Source organism: Prionailurus viverrinus, chromosome B4 (assembly GCF_022837055.1).
Source record: "Prionailurus viverrinus isolate Anna chromosome B4, UM_Priviv_1.0, whole genome shotgun sequence".
NCBI classification, from domain to species: Eukaryota; Metazoa; Chordata; class Mammalia; order Carnivora; family Felidae; genus Prionailurus; species Prionailurus viverrinus.
In genome coordinates this window covers 45362554-45387013 of record NC_062567.1, presented here as the reverse complement: position 1 = coordinate 45387013, position 24460 = coordinate 45362554, and the positions used below count along the sequence as shown (strand labels likewise).

Here is a 24460-nt window from a genome sequence, read left to right as displayed (position 1 = left end):
GCAATAGGGATAGGAAGTGACGTAAGGATGGCGGAGGGGCGCGAGGTTTCAAGATGGCGGTGGCAGGGTTGCTGACCGGGAGGCAGAGGTGAAGGCCCCTACGAGGTAAAAGAGGCCAAGAATCGTCCCATCCCCGCTTCCTGCAGTCCCAGGAACCCAGCAGAAGTGTGAGTGTGCAGGATTGTTCCACTCCGTTCCTTCATCTCTCCCGACCCTTCTCCGGGCCCGCGCGTTTGCCTCGGGGACACCAGGCCCGTCAGCTCCGGTCTTCCTCTCCGCGGTTGGGTCTCCCGGGTCGCGGACCGGGGGATCTTCGAGCCAAGGGCGGTGCGGCTTCCAGCGTTTCAGCAGCTGTTCACCCGAGTCAGTTAGCGCCACCTCCTGCCTGTGCTCGTTGACCGGCCGCTTTAGATTTGATGTCTTCTTGTACCTCGAGTCAGGGTCAACCGTCGCTATGGTTTCGGCAGTTGCTGCTGCTGTTGCTTCCCTTGGTAAACTGGGCTCCGTCCCACTGCTGCCTCTTCGGTTAAATTTAGTTTCCCCAGGGTTTTGTGGCCCAGTTTCCCTGTCGTTTCTGCTTTTAAACCAAAAGTAGTTCGTGCAGACTAAGGCTCCATGGTCTTCTGTAGAAATCCTCTGTAATTAGTATCTGTTCTTTGTTACAGTTGCGGGAGAGGAAGGTCAAAATAGGAGCCTGAGGGTAATTGAGAAAACAGCAAAAAAGATACAAGTCATCAAATATCAGGGGAGCCTATATTTCTACTAATGTTGCTTGTTCCCACCTCCTTTCTCCCCGACTCCCAGTTTTTTCTGTGAAGGAAATCCTGCGCAGGGTGAATTAGTTGCCCCTGGAAAAGCTTTGAAGCATTTAGCAGAAATCAAGGCATTTGAACACTTGCTGAAAGAGGCATTAACTAGTGAACTTTTCTTGACAAAATCTTCATACGAGGAAGAAGGGGAGGTATAATTACTTGTATAGGCTACTAAAAATTTTATCTCACGATCTTCCCTTTCCCACCCTTTAAAAGTCTACTTTCAGGGGTGCCTGGGTGGCTCAGTTGGTTAAGGGTCCGACTTCGGCTCTGGTCACGATCTCACGGTTTGAGGGTTCGAACACCGCGTTGGGTTCTGGAGCCTGCTTCAGATTCTGTGTCTCCCTCTCTCTGCCCCTCCCCTGCTTGCTCGCTCTCTCTCTCTCTCTCTCTCTCTCTCTCTCTCAAAAAGAAAGAAATGTGTAAAAAAAAATTTTTTAAAGATAAATAAAAGTCTACTTTCAAAAGAAAGTAAATTTGTCAACTTTATTATTGGGAAGGGTGAGCATTAAAAAGTTAACCCTTAACTGGAACAAGAGAAAGAAGTAATATAATAATGTCTCAGATTAGTAAAAATCTTGACTTGCAAAATATTTTCTCTCAAGCACGATCATCCCTTTCAGTTATCTTAAAAAGCACAAATCAGGAATCAAGTGGGTGCTAGTAAAAATGTGTGTCTTGACATTCTTGGACACTCCTTCATATAATACTTTTCATTTTTAATATTTGCACCTTTAGTTATGTTTTAAGCTCTTGAGAGTCAAGAATTCTATCTGAATTAGAATGAAATCTGAATTAAATAGCCTTAAATTAATGAGTTTTTGCTATCTTAAAGATGTTGGGAATACATGACAAGAAAAACCATGGAGAGAGACAAGAATGAACTATCTGTTTTTTTGAACTCACATTATTACCACCATTCTCTTTTGATTCCCCTTTCACCCTAAATAGAAACCAAGGGTGTAGGGAAAGATCTAATGGTTTTTCGTAGGCATGATTTGTCCCCATATTGTCAAAGCATATTCTGATTCTTTTCAGTTGACAGAGTCGGTCTGTTGTGATCCATTTTAAAAAGTTAGTAATGAAAGGAATGTTTCTTTTCAAGAGATTGGTAGAAGTTTTGTAACATAAAATGGAAGACACTTTGTAAATAGAGGAAAAATAAGCTATTTCTTTGTCTTTGCAGGTTTTTGGTTTTGTTTTGTTTTTTTTTTTTTTTTTTTATGAACAAGTAAATCATACAAGTTGTCAACATGGGACGGAGATCTACATCATCCACCAAGAGTGGAAAATTTATGAACCCTACAGACCAAGCCCGTAAGTGTCCATTAGTATGGAATGATAAGGAAGAGGATAAAATTGCAAACATTAAAGAATCTATTACGCCTTAATTATAAAACCAGCTGTGCTAGGAGTCAGTTGTATGAAGTTATCCAGTGTTCTTGGGAGTACATGATGAAAACTTTAAACATGCAAAAAAATTAGTACCCATATTTTTTTTAAGTTTATTCATTTATTTTGAGAGAGTGTGTGCATGATTGGGGGAAAGGGCAGAGAGAGTGACATCTTTTTCTTTCAGATTCATAGTTACTTTTTAAGAAGCTTAAAAACTTGTCAGGACATTTTTGGTTGACATAATTAAAGGGTGCTGTTGGCATCTAATGCGTAGAGCCCACAAATGCTCCTAAATATTATGGAGTGCATAGGACAACCTCCCACAATAAGAATTAATCTGTATTAAGTTGGAGAAAATGTTAGTGTTCAAGATTTGAAAGTTTTATGTTTTCTCTGTCTCTAAAGGAAAAGAAGCCCGGAAGAGAGAATTAAAGAAGGTACGATTTCAGAAGCATCCTATGAGCCATAGTGGTGTTTGGCACATCTTACTATTTGGGATTAGTGGATTTCAAAACAATATTTACAACTATTTGTCAGGGAAGATACTTCATACTGCTTCTAACAAACCAAAAAATTACTAAGCCAAAATACCATATTTGGAAACAGAACTGAAAAAACTTAGCAGTTAAGCTCATGAGGAGTTATTATAACATTGTCTATTTGATTATCTTTCCCAGTGAGTTAAATATCTTTGAAAGGAATTTTTTTTTTGCTATTAAGGCATATTGCTCTGTTAAAAGCTACTGAATTAGTGAATGGAAATAAATATGGTTCTGAATAGTTTTGTGGGTTCCTTTTTTTCATTTTGTAGCTGTCGAGTTTCTGGCGAAGTGTTTTCCCAGAATAAAAAAGTATTTACTTTATAGTATCATGCCTTAACACATTGAGAGAATGCAGATTTTTAATAGCTTTTAATGGGGTTTTCTTAGTTCATTGTTCAGTATCAAATCTGCAAAACTTTAATATATAGTTTTAGAATTAAGCTTAAAAAAACTAAGATTTTTTTAAGTAATTGCTAAAGACCTCACAAAATTGAAGGAAATACTTGCCTAAGAAAGCACACATAGTAATGGTCATTTATCTTTTTGTCTAAAGTTGAAATATTTGAGAGCAAAAAATTACATAGCTTTGGTTGTGGTGGTTGAAAGGAGATCAGAAACCGAGGAGAAGTTTGGCTTCATTTCAAATAGATTCAGATTCTTGATGCAAATGGAAATAAAAACTCATATGGGTGTCCAGTTTCTTGACATAGTGCTCTTTTGTTTCTCTAAGAACAAAAAACAGCGCATGATGGTACGAGCTGCAGTTTTAAAGATGAAGGATCCCAAACAGATTATCCGAGACATGGAGAAATTGGATGAAATGGGTAAGAATTTATAAAAGGCTAGATTTCATAGCAGGTATAACAGTCTTATACATGGAGGCAGGCAAGCAGGTAATGAGGAGAGCAGCACAGGCATGAGTAAAACAAAAGCATGATGACATTTGACAGTTAGGCTTAGTTTTAGTATCAGGAAGACTAAAATGGAGGGGTAGGGAGCGATTTGCACACTGAGGATCTTACCTAGTGTAAGATGAATCCCATTTATTTAGCTTGAACTAATTGTTATTGAAGTAATGAAAGCCTGTTTTGACCAGCTCAAAAATGAAAGCCTGTTTTTTCCAGACAAGACTGAATTCTGGAGGTTTTTGTTTGTTTTGGTTTTTAATTTTGGCAACTACAACGTACATCTAAGTATTATCCCACCATGAATTTATCAGTTTCCCATTTTTCCCAATGAGAAGATCAGACACTTGACCCACTTAGTAAGGTGGTAGAAGTCATCAAATACTTAAAATCTAATTTTATAGAATATCGTATTAGGATTTCTCCCTTTTTTCACATTTCTTTGAGTAATTTACTCAGTTTCTTCATATGCATCTTCAGTGTCACAAGTTTTTTTATAACTGGAATCATACAAATAACTTGTTATCTTTCCTTGAATCAAAGTTGCTTGAGAATTGTCTGTGTGATGCTACCACTGGAAATTTTATCCCAACCCACAAAGATCCATTCAGAACATGGGATTTTTTATTTTTCTGCCTCCTTTACTTTTTTTTAATTTAATTTTTATTTTTTTTAATTTACATCCAAGTTAGCATATAGTGCATTAATGAGTTTAGGAGTAGAAGCCAGTGATTCATCCCTCTGTGTATAACACCCAGTGCTCATCCCGACAAGTGTCCTCCTTTATGCCCCTTGCCCATTTAGCCCATCCCCCCACCTACACCCCATCCAGCAGCCCTCCATTTGTTCTCAGTATTTAAGAGTCTCTTATGTTTTGTCCCCCTCCCTCTTTTTGTATTATTTTTGCTTCCCTTCATCTGTTTTGTATCATAAATTCCACATGTGAGTGAAGTCATAGGATATTTGTCTTTCTCTGATTTCACGTAGCATAATACACTCTCTGGTTCCATCCACGTTGTTGCAAATGGCAAGGTTTCATTCTTTTTGATTGCCGAGCAATACTCCATTGTTTGTATACACCACATCTTTATCCATTTATTTGTTCATGGACATTTGCTTCTACCTTTTTTTTTTTAATTGCATAATGAAATTTTTTTTCCAAGTTTTGTTAGCAAAGGTTCCCAGTTTTAGTGGTTTGCCAAAAATCAGATAGTAAGCAAAAGAGGTACAGCGGGTCTCAACAATACATTAAATGAATTTTTAAAATCCAGTTATGTGGGATTATGGTATAAGAAGTTTTGTTAAATAATGTGGCAAATCTTGTGCATTTAGCTGGGGCAAGAGTTCTGGGTCAGATTGCGTGATCCCAGATGTTTCCCAGTTCATGTGGAACTGATCCCACTTGTTGCCTCCACGTTAAATATTACTATGGACAATTGCTGTCCCTGAGATGTCAAGACATTACCTATTAACATGACTTCAATGATTTTTGTGGTTTTAAAGGAGTTAATAGTCACAATTGAGGTTTATTGAGCTCTTATCTTGCTATTTACCAATTTTTTTCCAGATGTTATTTAACCCTTGCAACAGCTTTTGGGTAGGTGTGTTCTACCTGTTTTATGAGTGAGGAAACTCAGGCACATACTTTACTCAAGGTTGTGCTGTTAGGAAGTGGCAAGCCGGGATTAAAACTCAGGCATTCAACACTTTTATTAATCACACTAAGAATAGTGTGTGAGGTAAGACTGTATCTTCCAAATAAATCACCAAGTCTATGGCCATACCACCCTGAACGCACCCGATCTCATCTGATCTCGGAAGCTAAGCAGGGTCAGGCCTGGTTAGTACTTGGATGGGAGACCAAATAAATCACCAAGGTTAATAGGATTTAGGGAAGAAGATAATTAAACTTGCTATCTGTAAAAAAAGAAGGGAGCACTGTTGATCAGGGCTCTAATTACAATTTATAAAACTTAACACAGTTTATAAAACTCAGTATAAACTAGTTTAGGCAGAAAAAATATGTACATTGACTCCCATAGTTGGTAAATCCCAGAGGGAAGCTCTCATGTGTCTGTCTGGTCTACTCTCTTGTTAGCCTCATTCAGTATATTGCTAATGAACTTCTTGTGATGGAAGGTGAAATATGTGTGTGTGGAATTAGTGGGACACAAGGTCACAGCTTTAGGTTTATTTTATCCCTCCTGTGAGGGATCCACACTTAAAATCTCCACATCCACATTTAAAATCTCAGAGAAGTATCTAGTTTCAGTTTGGATCATGTGCCATTTGATCTCTGAGTCAGTCACTGGCAGGGGGAGTGAAGGGAGGCAGATATAATTGACCAGGCAAGCCTGGGAGTCTTGTGCTGATAATCCCTCTTGGGGCAGAAGACTTGAGATGAAGCCCTATGTTGAACACATGGAAAGAGAAAGGATTGTATGGTAACTAGACACCAGTCCACTATAAAAATAATTAAGTGGTGAGGTAGACACTACTGGATATTTTATTTGTGGTCCCATTAAGTCATCAGACTTTGTTGTAAAGTAGTTGATGTCCCCATTTTCGAGATGAAGAAGTTAAAGATCATAGAATTCAAGTAAAGTGCCCAGGATCTCAGAATTAAAGGACAGAGTCAGGTCTGACTGAAGCCTCACTATATAGCAAGTTGTTAGCCTAAGGGAATGAAAATCGATTTTTATTACAGTGATGATGAAATCAATTAGGTGCTGTTTTTATAAAAGAAAGTAAAATTAATGGCTATCTTAAAAGGGTGGAATTTCAACAAATGTCTGTTGCACTTTATAGTAAATTTTAGAAGTAATATACCTGGTCTAGGCCCCTTTTAAAAGTTTTAGCATATAGGGAGATTATATTAAATTATATAGTTAGTTGATAACCTAAATGAAACAAGTTTTTGTGTTTAATTTGAATATCTACTCTTTTCTCTCAGAGTTTAACCCAGTGCAGCAACCACAGTTAAATGAGAAGGTGCTGAAAGACAAGCGTAAAAAGCTGCGTGAAACCTTTGAACGTATTCTACGACTCTATGAAAAAGAGAATCCGGATATTTACAAAGAATTGAGAAAGCTAGAAGTAGAATATGAACAGAAGAGGGCTCAACTTAGCCAATATTTTGATGCTGTCAAGGTAATCAAGTTTCTTTTAGAGAAACTAAAATGTTTTTAGATTTGCTCTTAAAATTGACAGTGTGAGAATTGGTCATATTCTTCCTCTTGACAATTTTTTTTTTTAATGTTTATTTATTCTTGGGAGAGAGAGCACAAGCCAGGGAGGGGCAGAGAGAGAGAGAGGGAGACAAACAATCCAAAGCAGGCTCCAGGTTCTGAGCTGTCAACACAGAGCCGGGTGTGGGACTCGAATTCACGAACCATGAGATCATGACCTGAGCTGAAGTCAGGCACTTAACCGAATGAATCACCCAGGTGCCCCTTGGCAATTTCTTGTCAAACTAAACATACACCTTCTCCATGAGCCAGCAAATCTAATGCTACATATTTACACAAGAGAAATTAATCCATCTGCCAACACAGTAATAGCCAAAAACTGGAAATAGCCCACATGTCCATTAATAGGATAATGGATAAACAAACTAGTATATTTATAAAATTGAATGTACTCAGCAATAAAGAATGACCTACTGATACTCAAAACCACATGGGATAAAAAAATTTTTTCATGGATATGTGTCAAAACATGTTGAACTTCTTTCATAGTTATTCCATTTGTATGACATTCTAGAATAGGCAAAACTAATCTGTGGATGAAAAAATTTATAACAGTGGTTGCTATGGGATATTGTTAGAGATCGACAGGAATATGAACTATATGCATTTGTCAAAACAGAATTTATACGTTTCACTGTGAATTTTGTTTCAAAAATGTAAAAAAAAAAAATGATATAGTTGTTATAAAGTAGGTAGTATCGGTCCTGCTTTATAGATAAGGAAACTAAAGTAACTTTGCTTAGTCACACAGCTAGTGTGTGGCAGAAATTAAACGAAGGCAGACTAACTTTAGAAACCCAAGCTCTTCCACGGGTTATATGCTATTTCTAAGTTAATTGGTAAGTGCTATTTATCATCCAGAACATTTAAAAGGGTGGCTTTGGTGCTAGATACTTTTAATAGTTGGATTTCCATAAACAGCTATTTCAAACCGTAACCCAAAAGGATAAGTTGATGATAGGAGGGAGAAGAGCAGCAGAGTTTGTCTCTTTTAGAGGTGATAAGGATTTTTTTTTCCATTCATTGACAGGTTTTGGAAATATTGACAAATACTGGTATTGATATTTTTTCCTGATACTTACGTTAAGTGGAAAGCAAATCCAGTTTATGAAGCAGCAGGTGGTTAATTTTTAGTGGTGAGTTTGTGGCTTGCTCTTATCATACCATTGAAAAATTTTGTTTCAGAATGCTCAGCACGTGGAAGTGGAGAGCATTCCCTTGCCAGATATGCCGCATGCTCCTTCCAACATTCTGATCCAGGACATTCCACTTCCTGGTGCCCAGCCACCCTCCATCCTTAAAAAGACCTCAGCCTATGGGTAAGGAAGCGGTAGCATCATCAGATAGCATTTATTAAAAGTACCTTTTGACTATCCAGTGCCAAAATTATTGTAGTGGAAATGAAAGGCAATGTGAATGTAAGTGGTGCCCCGCCTGATTAAATGTGAAGAAATCCCTTAAAAATGTTTGAAGAGAGGAAATAAATATCTTCTCATTATTAACGTGGTAACTGTAAAACTTTCTTCATAGACCTCCAACGCGGGCAGTTTCTATACTTCCTCTTCTCGGTCATGGTGTTCCACGTTTGCCCCCTGGCAGAAAACCTCCTGGTCCTCCCCCTGGCCCACCACCTCCTCAAGTCTTGCAAATGTATGGCCGTAAAGTGGGCTTTGCTCTAGATCTTCCCCCTCGTAGGCGGGATGAAGACATGTTATATAGTCCGGAACTTGGTAAGGAGTGACTGTTTCTTTTGCTTTTAACAACCTTTCTACCGTCATTTTTTAAGCTGGCCCTGTTTAACATCTTGTTTACCATCCTCAGAACTTGGAAAATGAATGAGGATTACATGTACATACTAACAGATGGATAAGTCATAGAATTTACTTAAGTAAAAGCATCATACATAAGGAAGTATAGAAATGTTTATTGTGTTTTAAAATAGGCTCTATTAAGAGATGTCACCTTCTTACTAACAATCCCTTAAGATTCAGATACTTGTTTCCTTTTCAGTTTTATTGCCATCAGACTAGAACATAGTTTTATATGTTCTCTATATAAACAAATATCTTGTGTATGTGTGTGCATCCAAGTTTCCACATACAGAATTTGTTTTCAAATTTAAACCTTTTAAAAAATACCTTACGTTATCAAAAAGGTTTTAAAACTGTTACCATATGGAAATATTGTTAGACGGTATGAACAGCTCATGTCATATACAGAATCTTTCTGGTTCATATACAGAACCAGAATCTGTAGGTTCATATACAGAACGTACAGAAACAGGTAGGTCATTCTGAGTTAAATAATAGTTTTCTGTGCTCTGAGACCCCGTGTGTATGTGGAGGATCCAATAGTAATACTTGTTTCCTGCTCCCTCCTACTTTGTCAGCTCAACGGGGTCATGATGACGATGTTTCCAGCACCAGTGAAGATGATGGGTATCCTGAGGACATGGATCAAGATAAGCATGATGACAGTACTGATGACAGCGACACTGACAGATCAGATGGAGAAAGTGAAGGGGATGAATTTGTGCACCGTGATGATAATGAAAGAGACAACAATGAAGAAAAAAAGTCAGGTATGTGCTGATGAAAGGTCCATGGTATTGATCAATAAATACACAAGACAAAGGTCTTGATTTATTAATACATCTGTAAAAATAATTGTGAATGTCTTGAAAGGAAGGATCATAGCTCCATCTTTATATCTCAATCTTAAAAGTTCTTGACACATACTAAGTACTCGGTGGATGTTTGTGATGGAAAAATAAATTAAGCAGTGTATGTAATAAAGAAGCCTATGTAATAAAGTCCACTTGGGGAGAAAAATAACTATTTCAACAGCATGAGGATGTACTTTTATGGGGATGTGTAGGAAAAAAGGAGAATAAGCACACAACCATACTGAGAAAGCCATATTCACATTGTTGGTTTGTTTGTTTTTTAATAAGTCTGTTTAAATAACTTAAATTTTCTGTGTTCGTTGTGTCTTCACATGAACCAGACCACAATTATAATTCAGGTACACTTGCAAGTGAATCATGATGTAATGGAAACATCCAAAATGTAGGTTATGTGTCCATTTGATTATTACAAAATCGGACTGAGTTACGTGTACTTTTAAAAAAGAAGTTATGATATTGATCAAGAAAATGTTAAGCATCATGATAGAAACTGAGCATTGCAAAATGTATAATAATCTCTCACACCTCTGTAGTCTTGCAGTTTCTTTTAAAATTGTTTTTGTAACCTACAATACCATATTTATGTGTTAGTAATACTACTGATGTATTTATAATGATGACAGATCTTTCCTCTGATATTTCTTAAAAATCATGGTTGCAAACCAAAAAACTTGGTTAAAGGGGTGTATAGAGCTGGTAACGAAAAGTTATGGAGGACTTACATAGGAGCTAGCACTCAAAAACAGCAAGTCCTTAGAGCCACAGCAGCTCCATTTTTCTCTGGCATTGTGTGATCCTTTGCCTCCTTTTTCCCTTTTTCTGCCACCTTTTGTTACTCATACATACTCACCAGTGTACATGTGCTGAAAGTGGCTATCCTAACTATGATTTGACATTCATCTAATATTTGTTCATTTTGTACTGTATGCAAGGAATTTTCCTAGACAAAGGATACAAAGTGAACACAACTAAAGCCCTGCCCACATGGAACTTTGTAAATGTTTACCAACAAAGATTGCTTCCAATGTTGTACCCATGGCAATATGTTTAATAGCATCTAGTAGGTAGCTTGATTTATCAGGTTAAAAAGGTCCCTTCTAGTCCTACTTTGCTAAGAGTTTTTGTAATAAATATTTTTAAGCATCTGTTGGGATGTTGTTATGGTTTTTAAGTTGTTTAATGTAATGAACTATATTCATGGCTTTTCTAATGTTAAACCTCACCTTGCATTTCTGGGACCGACCCTACATGTTTATGATGTATTTTTCTTTTAAAACACTGTTAGATTCTGTTTGGTTATACAGGTGGGTATAACAAAACCAAGGTTAGGAGCACCGCCCTTGTGTGCAATCAGAATATCCGTGCATAACTTTGGTTCCCCCAAAACTTAATAGCCTAGTGCTGACCGGAAGTTTTACCGATAACACAACCATTGATGAACACACATTTTGTCTGTTGCGTGTATTATATACTACAGTCATGCAATAAAGTAGGCTAGAGGAAAGAAAATAGTGTTAATAATTCATAAGGAAAGTACAATTACAGTACTGTACTATATCACAAAAAAATCATGCATAAGTGGTCCCACTCAATTCAAACCCATGTTGTTCGAGGGTCAACTGTATTTTATAGTAGGTTAGTTTTGGTATCAGGGTTGTGCTGGCTTCATGAGTTCTGGATTGCATTCCATCTTTTCCTGTGCCCTTTTACAGGAAATTTCTGTAACTCCCACGTTTGCCTGAAGTTCCTTGTAAAAATTATTTGGGCCAGGTTAAAAAAAGATTTTTAACTACCACTTCAATTTTATAAATTCTGGTCTTATCTCTTCTCTGGCCAATTTTTGTAATTTATATTTTTAGAGAGAACTGTCTCTTATCAGGGTTTTCAGTTTTACAGGCATAAAGATATTGATGGTATTCTTCAAGTTTTTAAAATTGATGGATTTGAAATCACAATTGCATATGTTTACCACCAGTGGGCACTTCTTCTGTTACCTTTTATATGGCTCTTTCAGCACCTAACTTCTGCCAAATAGTGGGCAGCCGTCATATCTGGTGCTTTATAGCATTATATAGTAAGCATTTACTGAATTTTGTTGTTCCTGATCTACCCCATTCTCTCCCTCCCCTGGCCCCTAAGGTCTGAGTGTAAGATTTGCGGATATGCCTGGAAAATCAAGGAAGAAAAAGAAGAACATGAAGGAGCTGACTCCTCTTCAAGCCATGATGCTTCGAATGGCAGGTAAAACTGGGAAAGAGGCATGAAATCACCTTTTGGATATTTCCTCCTGCTAGTTCCTTTACATATGGTTTCCCATTTAGTGTCTCAGCAACCCTAAAGTAAATAATAAATCCTGTTTTACAAAAGTTAGGTTTGGAGAGATTATGGTAAGCTGTCCAGAGTTGCCCAGCTAGTAAGTTGTTACACTGGCATTTAGATCCAGGTCGGTCTTGTTCAAAAGCCTGGGCTTATTTCCCTCTGCTCCACTAACATAGATGAGTGGAATACTGTTTGATTCTTCCACATCTAAGTATTTTACTGAAGAAGACTATTGAGATAATTGTAAGAAAGCACTGAATTGAGCATGTGTCTTCAGGCATCACTTTTTTGCAGACTGTAAAAAATGAATCAGTCCCATTTACCTGGTTTAAAATTTCCTTTAGGTCAGGAAATCCCAGAGGAGGGACGAGAAGTAGAAGAATTTTCAGAGGATGATGATGAAGATGATTCTGATGATTCTGAAGCGGAAAAGCAATCACAGAAACAGCATAAAGAGGAATCTCTTTCTGATGGCACATCTGCTGCCTCTTCACAGCAGCAAGCTCCCCCACAGTCTGTTCCTCCTTCTCAGATACAAGCACCTCCCATGCCAGGACCACCTCCTCTTGGACCACCCCCTGCTCCACCTTTACGGCCACCTGGACCACCTACTGGCCTTCCTCCTGGACCACCTCCAGGTAAATTAGCACTTCGGTATTGTGAAAAATAATTACATCTCTCTGTGATTAGAATGATGAAGTCATTTCAAAAATATACATCATTAGTGCTGATGTTTTCTTTTCTCCTGATACCCTAAGAGAGAAAGGATAAGTGCGATTTATTCCTACAGCACTGTTTGCAACTCATAGTACTTACGACAGCCGTCTTTTTCTCCAAAGGTCTTCTTTTTTCAGGGTTCTTTACTTCTGACATTCGCAGGCGGAAACTGGAATACGAAACTGGGGGTTTCTTTAGTACTGCTTTTTAATATGACAGGTTGGCCGATTCTAAATTGATAGCTAGTGAGATTAGGGCACAGTAAATACTATCAAGTATCCTTCTTTGGTTGGGAATTGTTGGATGTCAGTCTTCAGAGATAAAAGCGATCAGTATTAATGTAGTTTGGCATACCAGTATAAGAAGTTTATTTAAAATGCGAACTTCTTAGCCATTTATGATTTTATAGTTCTTCATCCTGCAGTTGGCCAGTTAAGTTTTTTTCACTTGAGTTTATCCTTTTCCAATTAGTGGTGCAAAAGCAAATTACCTATCTTACGCCCTTTTCAGTGGTCCTTGTCAATATCTTATTGTGTTTCAGGGGAATTCTTAAAGCACCCTGCTCTGTATTCCATTTTCAGCTTTATTTTGGAAATTTAAGAATTCTTCTCATCTTTGTACAATGTCTAGCCCAGCAGAGCTGTGATTATGTTTTTTTTCAGTGCTGGGATATAAAGAGAAATGATCCATAACAAAATTACTACCCTATCTGGTGCTCAGATATTTGTTGAATGAATTCAGTTTCCACATATGTTTTGGTCAGTTTTTGAAGTTACCTGATTTCAAGTTAAAATGATAAGTCAGACCACATCGGAGTTACCTTTATACCACAGTTACCTACTTCATATGTTATTTGTCTTAGCTAATTTGCCGTTTTTCTGTTTACAGGAGCTCCTCCATTCCTGAGACCACCTGGAATGCCAGGGCTCCGAGGGCCTTTACCCCGACTTTTACCTCCAGGCCCACCCCCAGGCCGGCCCCCTGGTCCTCCCCCAGGTCCACCTCCAGGTCTGCCTCCTGGCCCTCCTCCTCGGGGACCCCCACCAAGGCTACCTCCCCCTGCGCCTCCAGGTAAAGCTTTTGATTTATACTACAAAAATTTGACTACCACATACTTCATCCTGCTCTAAGACATATTGTCACATTTCGATATCCAGAAGTCAAGGGGTATTCTAAAATGTTTTTAAATCGCTTTTGGCGTAGGTTGAAGTTGAGTTTTTCCAAAGGGTATTTGCATTGGATTCTGTCTCGTATGAGGGATTTTTCCCAGCCAAAGACCACCTTGGATTAGATTCTCCATTTGAGTAGGGTGTTTTGCACAGACAGGGACAGGCAACGCTTCTAATTGTGAAGTCATTCCATTTATTTACATGAGTATGAATTTAAAGTTTAAAATTATAAGGCAGATTCCCCTCCTCTCTTAACCAGTATCAGTGTGAAATATGCAGATTTCCTTGCACTCTTAGTTTGTGTGGTATGTGTATTTCTAGTTTATTACATTGACTCCCGGTTTAATGTGAAAGCCTCCTTTTAAGCTCCCCGGATTCTCAGTGGTATCCGGAATAATTATGAGTCTGTATAAGTAATAGCATCTTAGGTTCTGTGAAACTTGGTACTTTATATTCAATCTTAAAAGTGGTGTTTGAAGAAAAATAATCTGGAGGTTCTGGGTAAATGACAATGGTATGTCTGAACCATCAAAAGGACACGAATTCTGGGGCGCCTGGGTGGCGTAGTCGGTTAAGCGTCCGACTTCAGCCAGGTCACGATCTCGCGGTCCGTGAGTTCGAGCCCCGCGTCAGGCTCTGGGCTGATGGCTCGGAGCCTGGAGCCTGTTTCCGATTCTGTGTCTCCCTCTCTCTCTGCCCCTCCCCCGTTCATGCTCTGTCTCTCTCTGTCCCAAAAATAAATAAAAAAAAAAAAAAACGTTGAAAAAAAGGACACGAATTCTTTTCCAGTGGTGGTGACATAGTGTGATTAGTTACGTTCTCTCATTCCAAGGTTAGAACTACATTTCCTGCCCATTGGGCTACTTTTTTCAGGGGAGGAATGGTGTGGAAATCAGTAAATAATGCATGAGAATGAAACCCCCAACCTTGGCCTTGATAGTATCTGCATTACACAGCTAGTATAGTGTCTTGGGCTGTCAGATTTGAAATTTGACAAAGGTGACATCCTACTTGAAACCAGTTGGTGTTGTCAACTTTATAGATTAAAATAGTACATTACTCTGAGAGGAAGAAAACATAAATACAGGGACACAGACTGAAAGTGAATACAATTTCCTGGGGCGCCTGGGTGGCTCAGTCAGTTAAGCGGCCGACTTCGGCTCAGGTCATGATCTCGCGGTCTGTGAGTTCGAGCCCCGCGTCGGGCTCTGTGCTGACCGCTCAGAGCCTGGAGCCTGTTTCAGATTCTGTGTCTCCCTCTCTCTCTCTGACCCTCCCCCGTTCATGCTCTGTCTCTGTCTCAAAAATAAATAAACGTTAAAAAAAAAAAATTAAAAAAAAAAAAATGAAAGTGAATACAATTTCATGATAAAATATTCCTTCCTATCAAAAAGTATTCCTGAGTTTCAAAAGCAAGCAGTATGATTTTAGCTTATTTTTTCTAAATTGCCCATTTTTTAAAAACTGTCAACCTATGTTTTTAACATCTTTAATGGTTAAAATGGCTTCACGTAGTATTCATCGGCCCGTTTTCGCCTTCATTTAGGTATCCCTCCACCCCGTCCTGGCATGATGCGCCCACCTTTGGTGCCTCCACTTGGACCTGCCCCACCTGGGCTTTTCCCACCAGCTCCCTTGCCGAACCCGGGGGTTCTAAGTGCTCCGCCCAACTTGATTCAGCGACCCAAGGCGGATGATACAAGCGCAGCCACCATTGAGAAGAAAGCCACCGCAACCATCAGTGCCAAGCCACAGATCACCAATCCCAAGGCAGAGATTACTCGATTCGTGCCCACTGCGTTGAGGGTACGTCGGGAGAATAAAGGGGCCGCTGCTGCTCCCCAAAGAAAGTCAGAGGATGATTCTGCTGTGCCTCTTGCCAAAGCAGCCCCCAAATCTGGTCCATCTGTCCCGGTCTCAGTGCAAACTAAGGATGATGTTTATGAAGCTTTCATGAAAGAAATGGAAGGGCTACTGTGACAGCTTTTAATGCCAGAACAGGTTTCTGTTCACATGAGTGGTTCGTGGGGAAAGAGGCTCTTGCTAAACTTAGTGAAAGAGCTGCTTTCACTGTCAGGGTATTTTTACATTTCAGTTCAAGGAATATCCTAAAACTTAGCCTTGTTCAGAATTTGTTGCATATAAGACAGAGTTATTTCTTTCAGAATAGATTGGTTATTGAAGCTGTGCTGCTAACATCCATTCCCTTCATGCCACCATTTTCATCCCGTTTGTTCCCCTTCTCCAGTTCTTTGGAAACGTGATCGGGGGATCTTTGTTACTTATTTGTTATGATTCTCTTCTTGTGTGCTGTGGGCACTGGAGTAGAGATTTCTGAAAAACAGTTTATTTTACCCCATCTTGCCTTTTGTGTTTGAGTTATTTTAATATTTTCTTGTAAATATTTTGTAATATTTTAGTGAAATGGATCGCAATGTCATTTCCTAATACAAAGCAAGATATGTGGGAAGAAATTGTACAATTCTTTGATTAAAATTATTTCCCACTGACCTAAACTTTGAGTGTTTCATGGAATAAATAAATAAATGTTCTACACCAAGATATCCTCTGTGTTACTGGTAATATATAAATATGATATCTGTGTTATGGGCAGAAAAGAAACCAGTATTTAAAACTTGGGTTTTAAGGAACTACCGTAGCTGGTACACAATGAAACTCTGATTGAAGATATGGTTAAAACTAAGTTTTAAATTTTAAGGGATCAAGAAAAGAGGATTACTTTCTTTCAGAATTATCTTATTGGCTTTGGAGAAATTGAGAGGTTATTAATTGTGTGGAAGATGAGTCTTCTCAAAGATTATTTGCTTTCCCAGAGCTTTGTGAGCTGACACTAATTGATGATAAAAAGCTTTGAAACCATTTCTAAATCATTAGATAACCAGATAAGGTTACTTCTTTTACTTTATTGCATTGTCAGTTGTATAAGCTTTTATTAGTAAAAGCACATAAGGGTTGCCAGGTGGCTCAGTCAGTTAAGCATATGACCGACTCAGGTCATGATCTCACAGTTGGTGAGTTTGAGTCCCACATCAGGCTCTGCGCCTCCAGCTTGGAGCCCAGAGCCCGCTTCAGATTGTGTCCCTCTCTCTCTGCCCCTCCCCTGCTTGCACTGTCTCCCTCTCAAAAATAATACTAAAAAAGGCACATAAACTGAGGGACGCCCAGGTATCTGACTTTGGCTCAGGTCATGCATGATCTTGGGGTTCATGAGTTCGAGCCCCACATCGGGCTCTCTACTGTCCATGCAGAGCCTGCTTCAGATCCTCCGTCTCCCCTTCCCTTGCTCATGTGTGTGCATACTCTCTCAAAACTTACTAAGCATTAAAAAAAATAAAAGCACATAAAATGAATAAGAATGCTTAATTTTGTTAATTTGCACCAATACCATTTTCTAACTAATTCATCTAGCCAGTAATCCTGGGAAATGATGTTGGTAGATACTGTCCCCATTTTACAAATGAGAATATTGAAGCCAAAAGGTTGGTGTGACTTACCCAGTGGCCCAAAGTGTGAATATTCTATGAACAAAGACACATGTACAAGCCCAAGGAGACCATGTATACACTGAGCTTAGGCTAAGTGTACCTATTCTTTCCACTAGATCTTAAAAACCTGTCATGTGAGTCATCAAAAATTGGTGATATCCTAAAAAGATAGTACAATAACACAATAAGGCTGTTCTCTTGAGGGTGATTTCTTTGATGGATTTTTACATTTCTGTTCTGAGATCTGTGTATGTGACTTTTTCTTGGAAGTTACTCCGAGTTAAAGCAAATCCTGTCAAAGCAGTCTATGGATCATTTGGAGGTTTTTGTTTTTGGTATAATCAGTGCAGGCCAGTAAGTGAATTGAATCTTTTATCATTTAGATACAAGATTCAAACAGTTACATCATCATCAAGACAATATTATAATCTAAGTGTAAACAATTGTTCTCCGGTATTTGGTCTGCAAATTTTTAATGTTCTTGCTTAAAATTTATATTTTTGTCCAAGAGATTTGTGTTTTCACATTTATTAAGGGAGCTGTTGACAGTTTATCTTAAAGTCACTTCCTAATATCACTAGTTTAATTGTATGAAAAGTCAGTTGCACAATCTGACACATTTTATATGTTAGCCATATCTGCAGGAAAAGGGAATCAGCAGTTCAAAACTTGGGTCGATTCTGAGTCGGCACTTAACCATCAGGATCATAATTTACGTCATGTTTTCAAAAAACTGGTTCGATCACTGCTAAGCTTGATACAAATCTCTAAGCAGATAATATGGATAAATATTACTGTTTCCTTCTCAAAGTGTCACTTTGTTATACATTAATTGCCCCTTAAAGTCATTTTGAAATTCCTTTTACTCTTTTTCCTGGGCTTAAGATGTGAAGGATCACCACAACAATATTCTGCCATGGCGTAGAATCAGCGTAAAGTCCTAGACGACACCCAAAGTTCCGTTTAGTTTCAATTCTCATTTTGTATATTCCAGTTTGTGCTCTTTATAAAATACCACTTTATATAGAGTTGGGAGACTTTTTTGTAATATTTCTTAAACTTTCTTTTACTTCTTCAAGTAATTCTTCAGGCCACAGAAGATGCCACAATCACCACCTCATATACAACCGCACACTCAGGTTGTGTCCTCAATTCTGACTGCAGCACATCTATATGAAAAGGGTCGTCAGAATCCATTTGGAGGACAGGCCTTTACGGCAGCACTGCTAGAGTTCAAAGCTGTCACTGAGCAGAGGTATGGATAATTTCTACACACCGAGTCCTGGGTTCAGGAAGGTATAAATGAGCTGTGGGGAAATCTTTCTGTTCTTTCCATCCCTGGGATGAAGGACTTTTAGCAAAGGTCAGAGCTGGGACCTCTATGAAACCAAAATAAGTCTCCCTACCACAGTTCTCTTATTTCTTTTCTTTCTTTCTTTTTTTTTTTTTTTTTTTTTGTTGTTAATGTTTATTTATTTTTGAGAGAGACAAGAGTGTGAGCAGGGGAGGGGCAGAGAGAAAGGGAGACACAGAATCCAAAGCAGGCTCCAGGCTCTGAGCCGTCAACACAGAGCCCGACGCAGGGCTCGAACTCACAGACCACGAGATCATGACCCAAGCCAAAGTCGGCCGTTTAAGCGACTGAGCCACCCAGGTGCCCCTTTTATTTCTAAGAATGCCTTATAGTTTGGCTATGAAGAGAAGTAAGTAGGACAGAGGGCAGGTGGCTGAAGACTGGCTGAGCAGAAGGGTTTTGCTTGATCAGCATGCTCAATTTTGCTGAGGGTCAATGGACAGTAGAGAAGGAGAGGTTGGAGAATGAAAGGGTAGTTGATGGAATGAGGTATCTCCTGGCTTAAGGAGACATGAGAAATAAACTATTCATTCTGTAGATAGTTACTGAGCACCTGCTGTGAGCTAGGTGCTAGGAAAACAGTGTAAAGCAAAATCAGATGAGGTTCCTACCTTCAAGGTCCTTAGGGAAATTTCAAGAAATAAACTGTGTCTATATCACTTCTGTCCCATACCTTGAATACAGTATTTACCAACACTAATTTTTAAAAGAATTTTATTTAACCTGTGCTAATGAACAATTTGGAAAAAAATAATCTGACGGCTATTACATGCCACGTAGCAGTGAAAGACCTTTTCATCATATCTTTATAATCTTTTTAAAAATCTTCTTAAAAATCTTTTAAATGAGTTTTTTAAAAGGGGAAATGTTTTCTCTGAAAGGTTAAAAATACTAAATATCAACTGATTACCTTAATAGTGCTGCGACCCTAATAGGAAAAACATTTTGTTTAAAAAAAATAATAAGTTTGCAAAGAAAAGACCATGGATTCCCACATACATGTTTTTCCTTGATCTGTTACCATATTCAAACAGGTTATTTCCCCTCATTAGGCTTCTGAAGCCTAAAAGTTGTCTTGTATTGCAATTTACCATAATGAATCCCTATTTAGTAAGAATTGAATCACATTTACAAGAGATAAATAACTGATAACTAGGAGAATTAACACTTGAATAATGCTGTGAGATGCAAAAAAAAAAAAAAAAAAATGTTCTGGGGCACCTGGGTGGTTCCATCCGACTTGGGCTCAGGTCATGATCTCACAGTTAGTGGCTTCCAGCCCTGCGTCGGGCTCTGTGCTCAGAACCTGGAGCCTGCTTTGGATTCTGTGTCTCCCTCTCTCTCTGCCCCTCCACTGATCGCTCTCTGTCTCTGTCTCTCTCTCAAAAATAAACGTTAAAAAAAAATTTTGTGGGGTGCCTGGGTGGCTCAGTCGGTTAAGCGTCCGACTTCAGCTCAGGTCACAATCTCGCGTCTGTGAGTTCGAGCCCCGCGTTGGGCTCTGGGCTGATGGTTCAGAGCCTGGAGCCTGCTTCCGATTCTGTGTCTCCCTCTCTCTCTGCTCCTCCCCCGTTCATGCTCTGTCTCTCTCTGTCTCAAAAATAAATAAACGTTAAAAAAAAAAATTAAAAAAAAAATTTTGTTTTGGGGATTTGTATACCAATGTTTTGGGAGGAAACTTAGAATGCGATAGTGTTTATATCCATAGAATCTCAAGAAAAATTAGAGTCCAGGGAAAAACAGAATTAACTCCATTATTATCACTTCACCCAGCAACCTTGGCTCCAATAAAATGGGGAATGAGAGTAAAGAAAGATGGTAACAACCAAAATTCAGGCAGGGAGAAGGGAAAAACAGATATTAAAATAGCTCTGAAATCCTGTCTGATTTTATAAAATACACTACCCACAAACGAAAAGGTCATTCTATCTTTATGAAAGCTGGACTTTTTTCTGGGAGTTGATAAAGGTTGCCATAGTTAGGGACTTAACTGCAAAACAAAAAATAAAGCGTACAGACAAAAAACTCCATACCTTCAAATAATAGTTGTTGGCTTTTTTGAGTGATAAGGGAATCAAAATGCAGAGTACAAACCCAACATCTATGGCCGTTCTTATTACTGAGTAACACAGATCATAGGATTTTAAAATCCATAATTTGGGGGCGCCTGGGTGGCGCAGTCGGTTAAGCGTCCGACTTCAGCCAGGTCACGATCTCGCGGTCCGGGAGTTCGAGCCCCGCGTCAGGCTCTGGGCTGATGGCTCGGAGCCTGGAGCCTGTTTCCGATTCTGTGTCTCCCTCTCTCTCTGCCCCTCCCCCGTTCATGCTCTGTCTCTCTCTGTCGCAAAAATAAATAAACGTTGAAAAAAAAAATTTTTTTAAAAATCCATAATTTGTACTGAGAGTTTATTCATAAAATACATGTTCATGAAAAACCTTATGGTTAACATTAAAAAAAGCAAAGAATAACATACTACATTTATTAGAGCAACCCAGTTATTTAAATAGATGCTTTGCATTTATTTGTTTTTTTTATTTTGTGTTTTTATTTGTTCGTTTCCACTATTAGACTAGAACAGGGATCAGCAAACTTTCTGTAAAGGGCCAGATGGTAGATATTTTGGGCGTTGTGAGCCATACAGCCTCTGTCACAACTACTCAATGCTATCTTCGTAGTGTGAACCCCACACTGCAGGCAGGTGGCCTGCCTGTCACTCTCGCTGACCTCAAGGAAAGGACCCCAGGAGATCAACTCTGGGGAAGCAAGCACGTGAGGGAGTCTGGGCACCACTGAAGGCCAGAGGCCTGGAGTGTGGTCTCCCTGGTGGGGGGTTACGGGAAGCTGGTCCCCAGAGCGAGGCAAGGTTGCCAGGTCACAGAGAGACGGTGCATTCTGGGCACATGGTAGGGACAGATTGCCACCGGGTGTCCTCACACCCTCACTGCTTACCCACCACAACGACCAGCAGCCTGAGCCAGCAAGATTCGCCCTTTCCTCCTGCAAAGTCATTCCAGTGCCCTCTACTGAGAGAGACAGCATGCTTACCAAAATGGAAAAATCACTAAAGGAATTCGGTCTCTTTTCTCAGAAGTAGTACTGAAGTTTGAACGTGGAGCTCAGAAGCAATCAGTTCAGAACTGGCACTTGTGAGTGCGAAGAAAATCCAGTCTTCTTTATGTCCACTGTCACAAGACTAGTTGCACAATTATCAGCACCAATTCCTTTGACAAAAATAGGGAGCATTTATTCCTCCAGCTCCTCCTGGCAGGTCATTAGGCACTGTTAGCTTGTGTGTACTTGCTAATGATAAAAGGCTCGTTTGGTCATTTTTGTTCTTAACGAACTCTTAAGGGAACCCTGGTTGACTGGCAGTCTCCATGTCAGAGGTTTGTTAAATAGAACAAAGCTAAGAACTAGGAGGTGAGCAAAACATGCCCTGGGAAACTCTGGCAGAGACGGTGGCACTCGCTAAAATATTCCAACGGCTCTTCGACAAATTCCTGCCTTATTGGCATTTAGATTAAACATGGCTCTAGTTCAGGGCGCCTGGGGGGCTCAGTCCGTTAAGCGTCTGACCGGCTCAGGTCATGATCTCACAGTTTGTGGGTTCGAGCCCCGCGTCGGGCTCTGTGCTGACAGCTCGGAGCCTGGAGCCTGTTTCAGATTCCGTGTCTCCCCCTTTCTCTGCCCCTCCCATGCTCATGCTCTGTCTCTGTCTCTCAATAATAAATAAACGTTAAAAAAAAAAGTATTAAAAAAATAAAAATAAATAAACATGGAGCTGGTTCTACTCAAGGAGCTGAAGCAAAGAAGAGTGGGTGTGAGTTCCCCCATGCTTCTACGTCGGCCACTGGAAGAGACAGGAAGTAGTGGTATATATATGGAAAAAAATGGCAGAACAGGCCAGCATCTGTAAGTTTTATGGACTTCATTTAAGGTCTACTCTTGTGGGAGCTTCAGGAACACAGGAATTTCATCTGTTTTATTTGCTCTTGTTAGCACACTCTATATCAAGGGTCATGTGAGGGGGTGATCTTTGTCATGCAAGGCAAGGCCTAGTTATATTCTTCCCCTATGGCAGTGGGTGCCTGCTCACTTTGCGTTTGGATTACTAAGAGGCCTGGCCCTCCAGAGCCCCTCTTTGCATGTTTCCGCTCTGTTCTCTGGCCCCGGGAAACTGAACTGGGGAGACTGCATCAATGGGCTTTTTTTGTCTTTTGGCTTTCACTGGGGCCGGCCAATGAGAAGCAGGATACTGGAGGAAGGGAAGAAAGTGAGGTCATGGGAACTATTCCCTTGGACCCTCCCTGCATGGCTGTCTTGGGTTATATTCTCTTGGTTCTTCCTGTCATGCAGGCCCCCTCCACTCAACCTTCTCCTACCAGGTCTGGTGATCACTCCTTCCTTTCACTCCATCAAGCCTAAGGGTGGTAGTGGAGCCCAGCTGTCACTAACCCCCTTCCTGGTTTCCCTGTGCGCTACTCACATCATTGTAAATAATCCCATTGGGGCGCCTGGGTGGCTCAGTTGGTTAAGTGTCCAACTTAGGTCGTGATGTCACAGTTGGTGAGCCCCGCATTGGGCTCTGTGCTGATAGCTCAGAGTCAGAAGGCTGCTTCTGATTCTGTGTCTCCCTCTCGCTCTGCCCCTCCCCCCCCTCTTTCTCTCAAAAATAAATAAAATATTAAAAAAAAAAATCCCATTACTACACTTTTCTCAACTCCCCGCATTTGGGCCATGCCATCTGTTTCCTGGCAGGATTCTGGCTGATTTAGTTCCCGATTTATTGAATAAATATAAGATTTATTGAGTAAATAAATAATATATGAGACAGGGAGAAGTCATTGAACACAGATAACAAGTGAATTCATAACATAAAACTCTCAGAGTAGCGTTTGGCACATGGTTAACTACAATGTGCTTGCCAGAATAGGCTCTGCATTTCAGGATGAGACCCTGGCTGTGATGCAGGGGATAGGCTGGCTGCAGGGTGAAACACCAGAGCTGGGAGACCCAGGGGGAGACCATTGCAGGCAAGCACCCAGACTAACACAGAAGCGTGGAGGAGAGGAGTTGAAGATCTAGTTCAGGGACAGAGAGCACAAGACTGGATAGTCCAGGTCATCGAAGGGATGAGACAGAAAGGGAAGTAAGAGCATAGTCTCCAGCTGAGAGCTTTGGTTGTATGGCAGTGACGTTATTCGTTATTCGGGGGACTTATAAAGGGTGTGGCGCAGGTTCGTTAGGCGTAATGGTGCTGAAGAGGAGGAAACGGACAGTAAGAGCAGCTAACACTTGCGGAACATTTGCTGTGTGCCAGGCCTTCTCAGCATGCCCTCTGCCTAGTGTGCATCAATGTATTCAGTGCTTACTACAACCCAGTGAGGTAGCTACTGTCATTTCCTTCATTTTACAGACGGGTCAATTGAGGCACAGAATGGTTAGATAGCCCGCCCAGGGTACCCAATGAAGGGAGTCGAAATTCAGACCCAGGGAGGGGGTAGTAGAACGAAGGGAACTGGTCTAGTTCAGAACAGGCTCAGGTTGAGATCTCTGGGGAGAAAACCACATGGGAATCTGAAATGGGCAGAGGAAGTATGAAGCTCAGGAGGCAGGCAGGGGATATAGATCATAAACACTGACGGAGACACAGGGTAATACAAAAGGGAAAGAGAAAAGCCACAGAGAAAATATAAGGTAGGGCGCCTGGGTGGCTCAGTTGGTCAAGCATCTGACTTGGGCTCAGGTCATGATCTCACAGGTTCGTGAGTCCGAGCCTCGCATCCAACTCTGCACTGACAGTGTC

General features: G+C 40.0%; 1 protein-coding gene across 2 annotated transcripts; it reads left to right on the top strand.

Moving 5' to 3' along the window:
- The first annotated feature begins 14 nt into the window (after window positions 1–14).
- On the top strand, window positions 15–16357 carry WBP11 (WW domain binding protein 11). 2 transcript variants are annotated; one of them, XM_047865111.1, is made up of 12 exons: window positions 15–105; window positions 1999–2129; window positions 2613–2644; window positions 3480–3573; window positions 6608–6804; window positions 8088–8221; window positions 8433–8632; window positions 9292–9483; window positions 11728–11829; window positions 12252–12545; window positions 13513–13695; window positions 15340–16357. In XM_047865111.1, exons 2-12 carry the CDS (start codon window positions 2066–2068, stop codon window positions 15771–15773), a joined length of 1926 nt encoding a protein of 641 aa, XP_047721067.1. In that variant the 5' UTR covers window positions 15–105; window positions 1999–2065; the 3' UTR covers window positions 15774–16357. The 2 variants fall into 2 exon arrangements, with proteins under 2 accessions (XP_047721067.1, XP_047721066.1); XM_047865110.1 differs by having other exon boundaries at window positions 34–167.
- Window positions 16358–24460: the final 8103 nt, after the last annotated feature.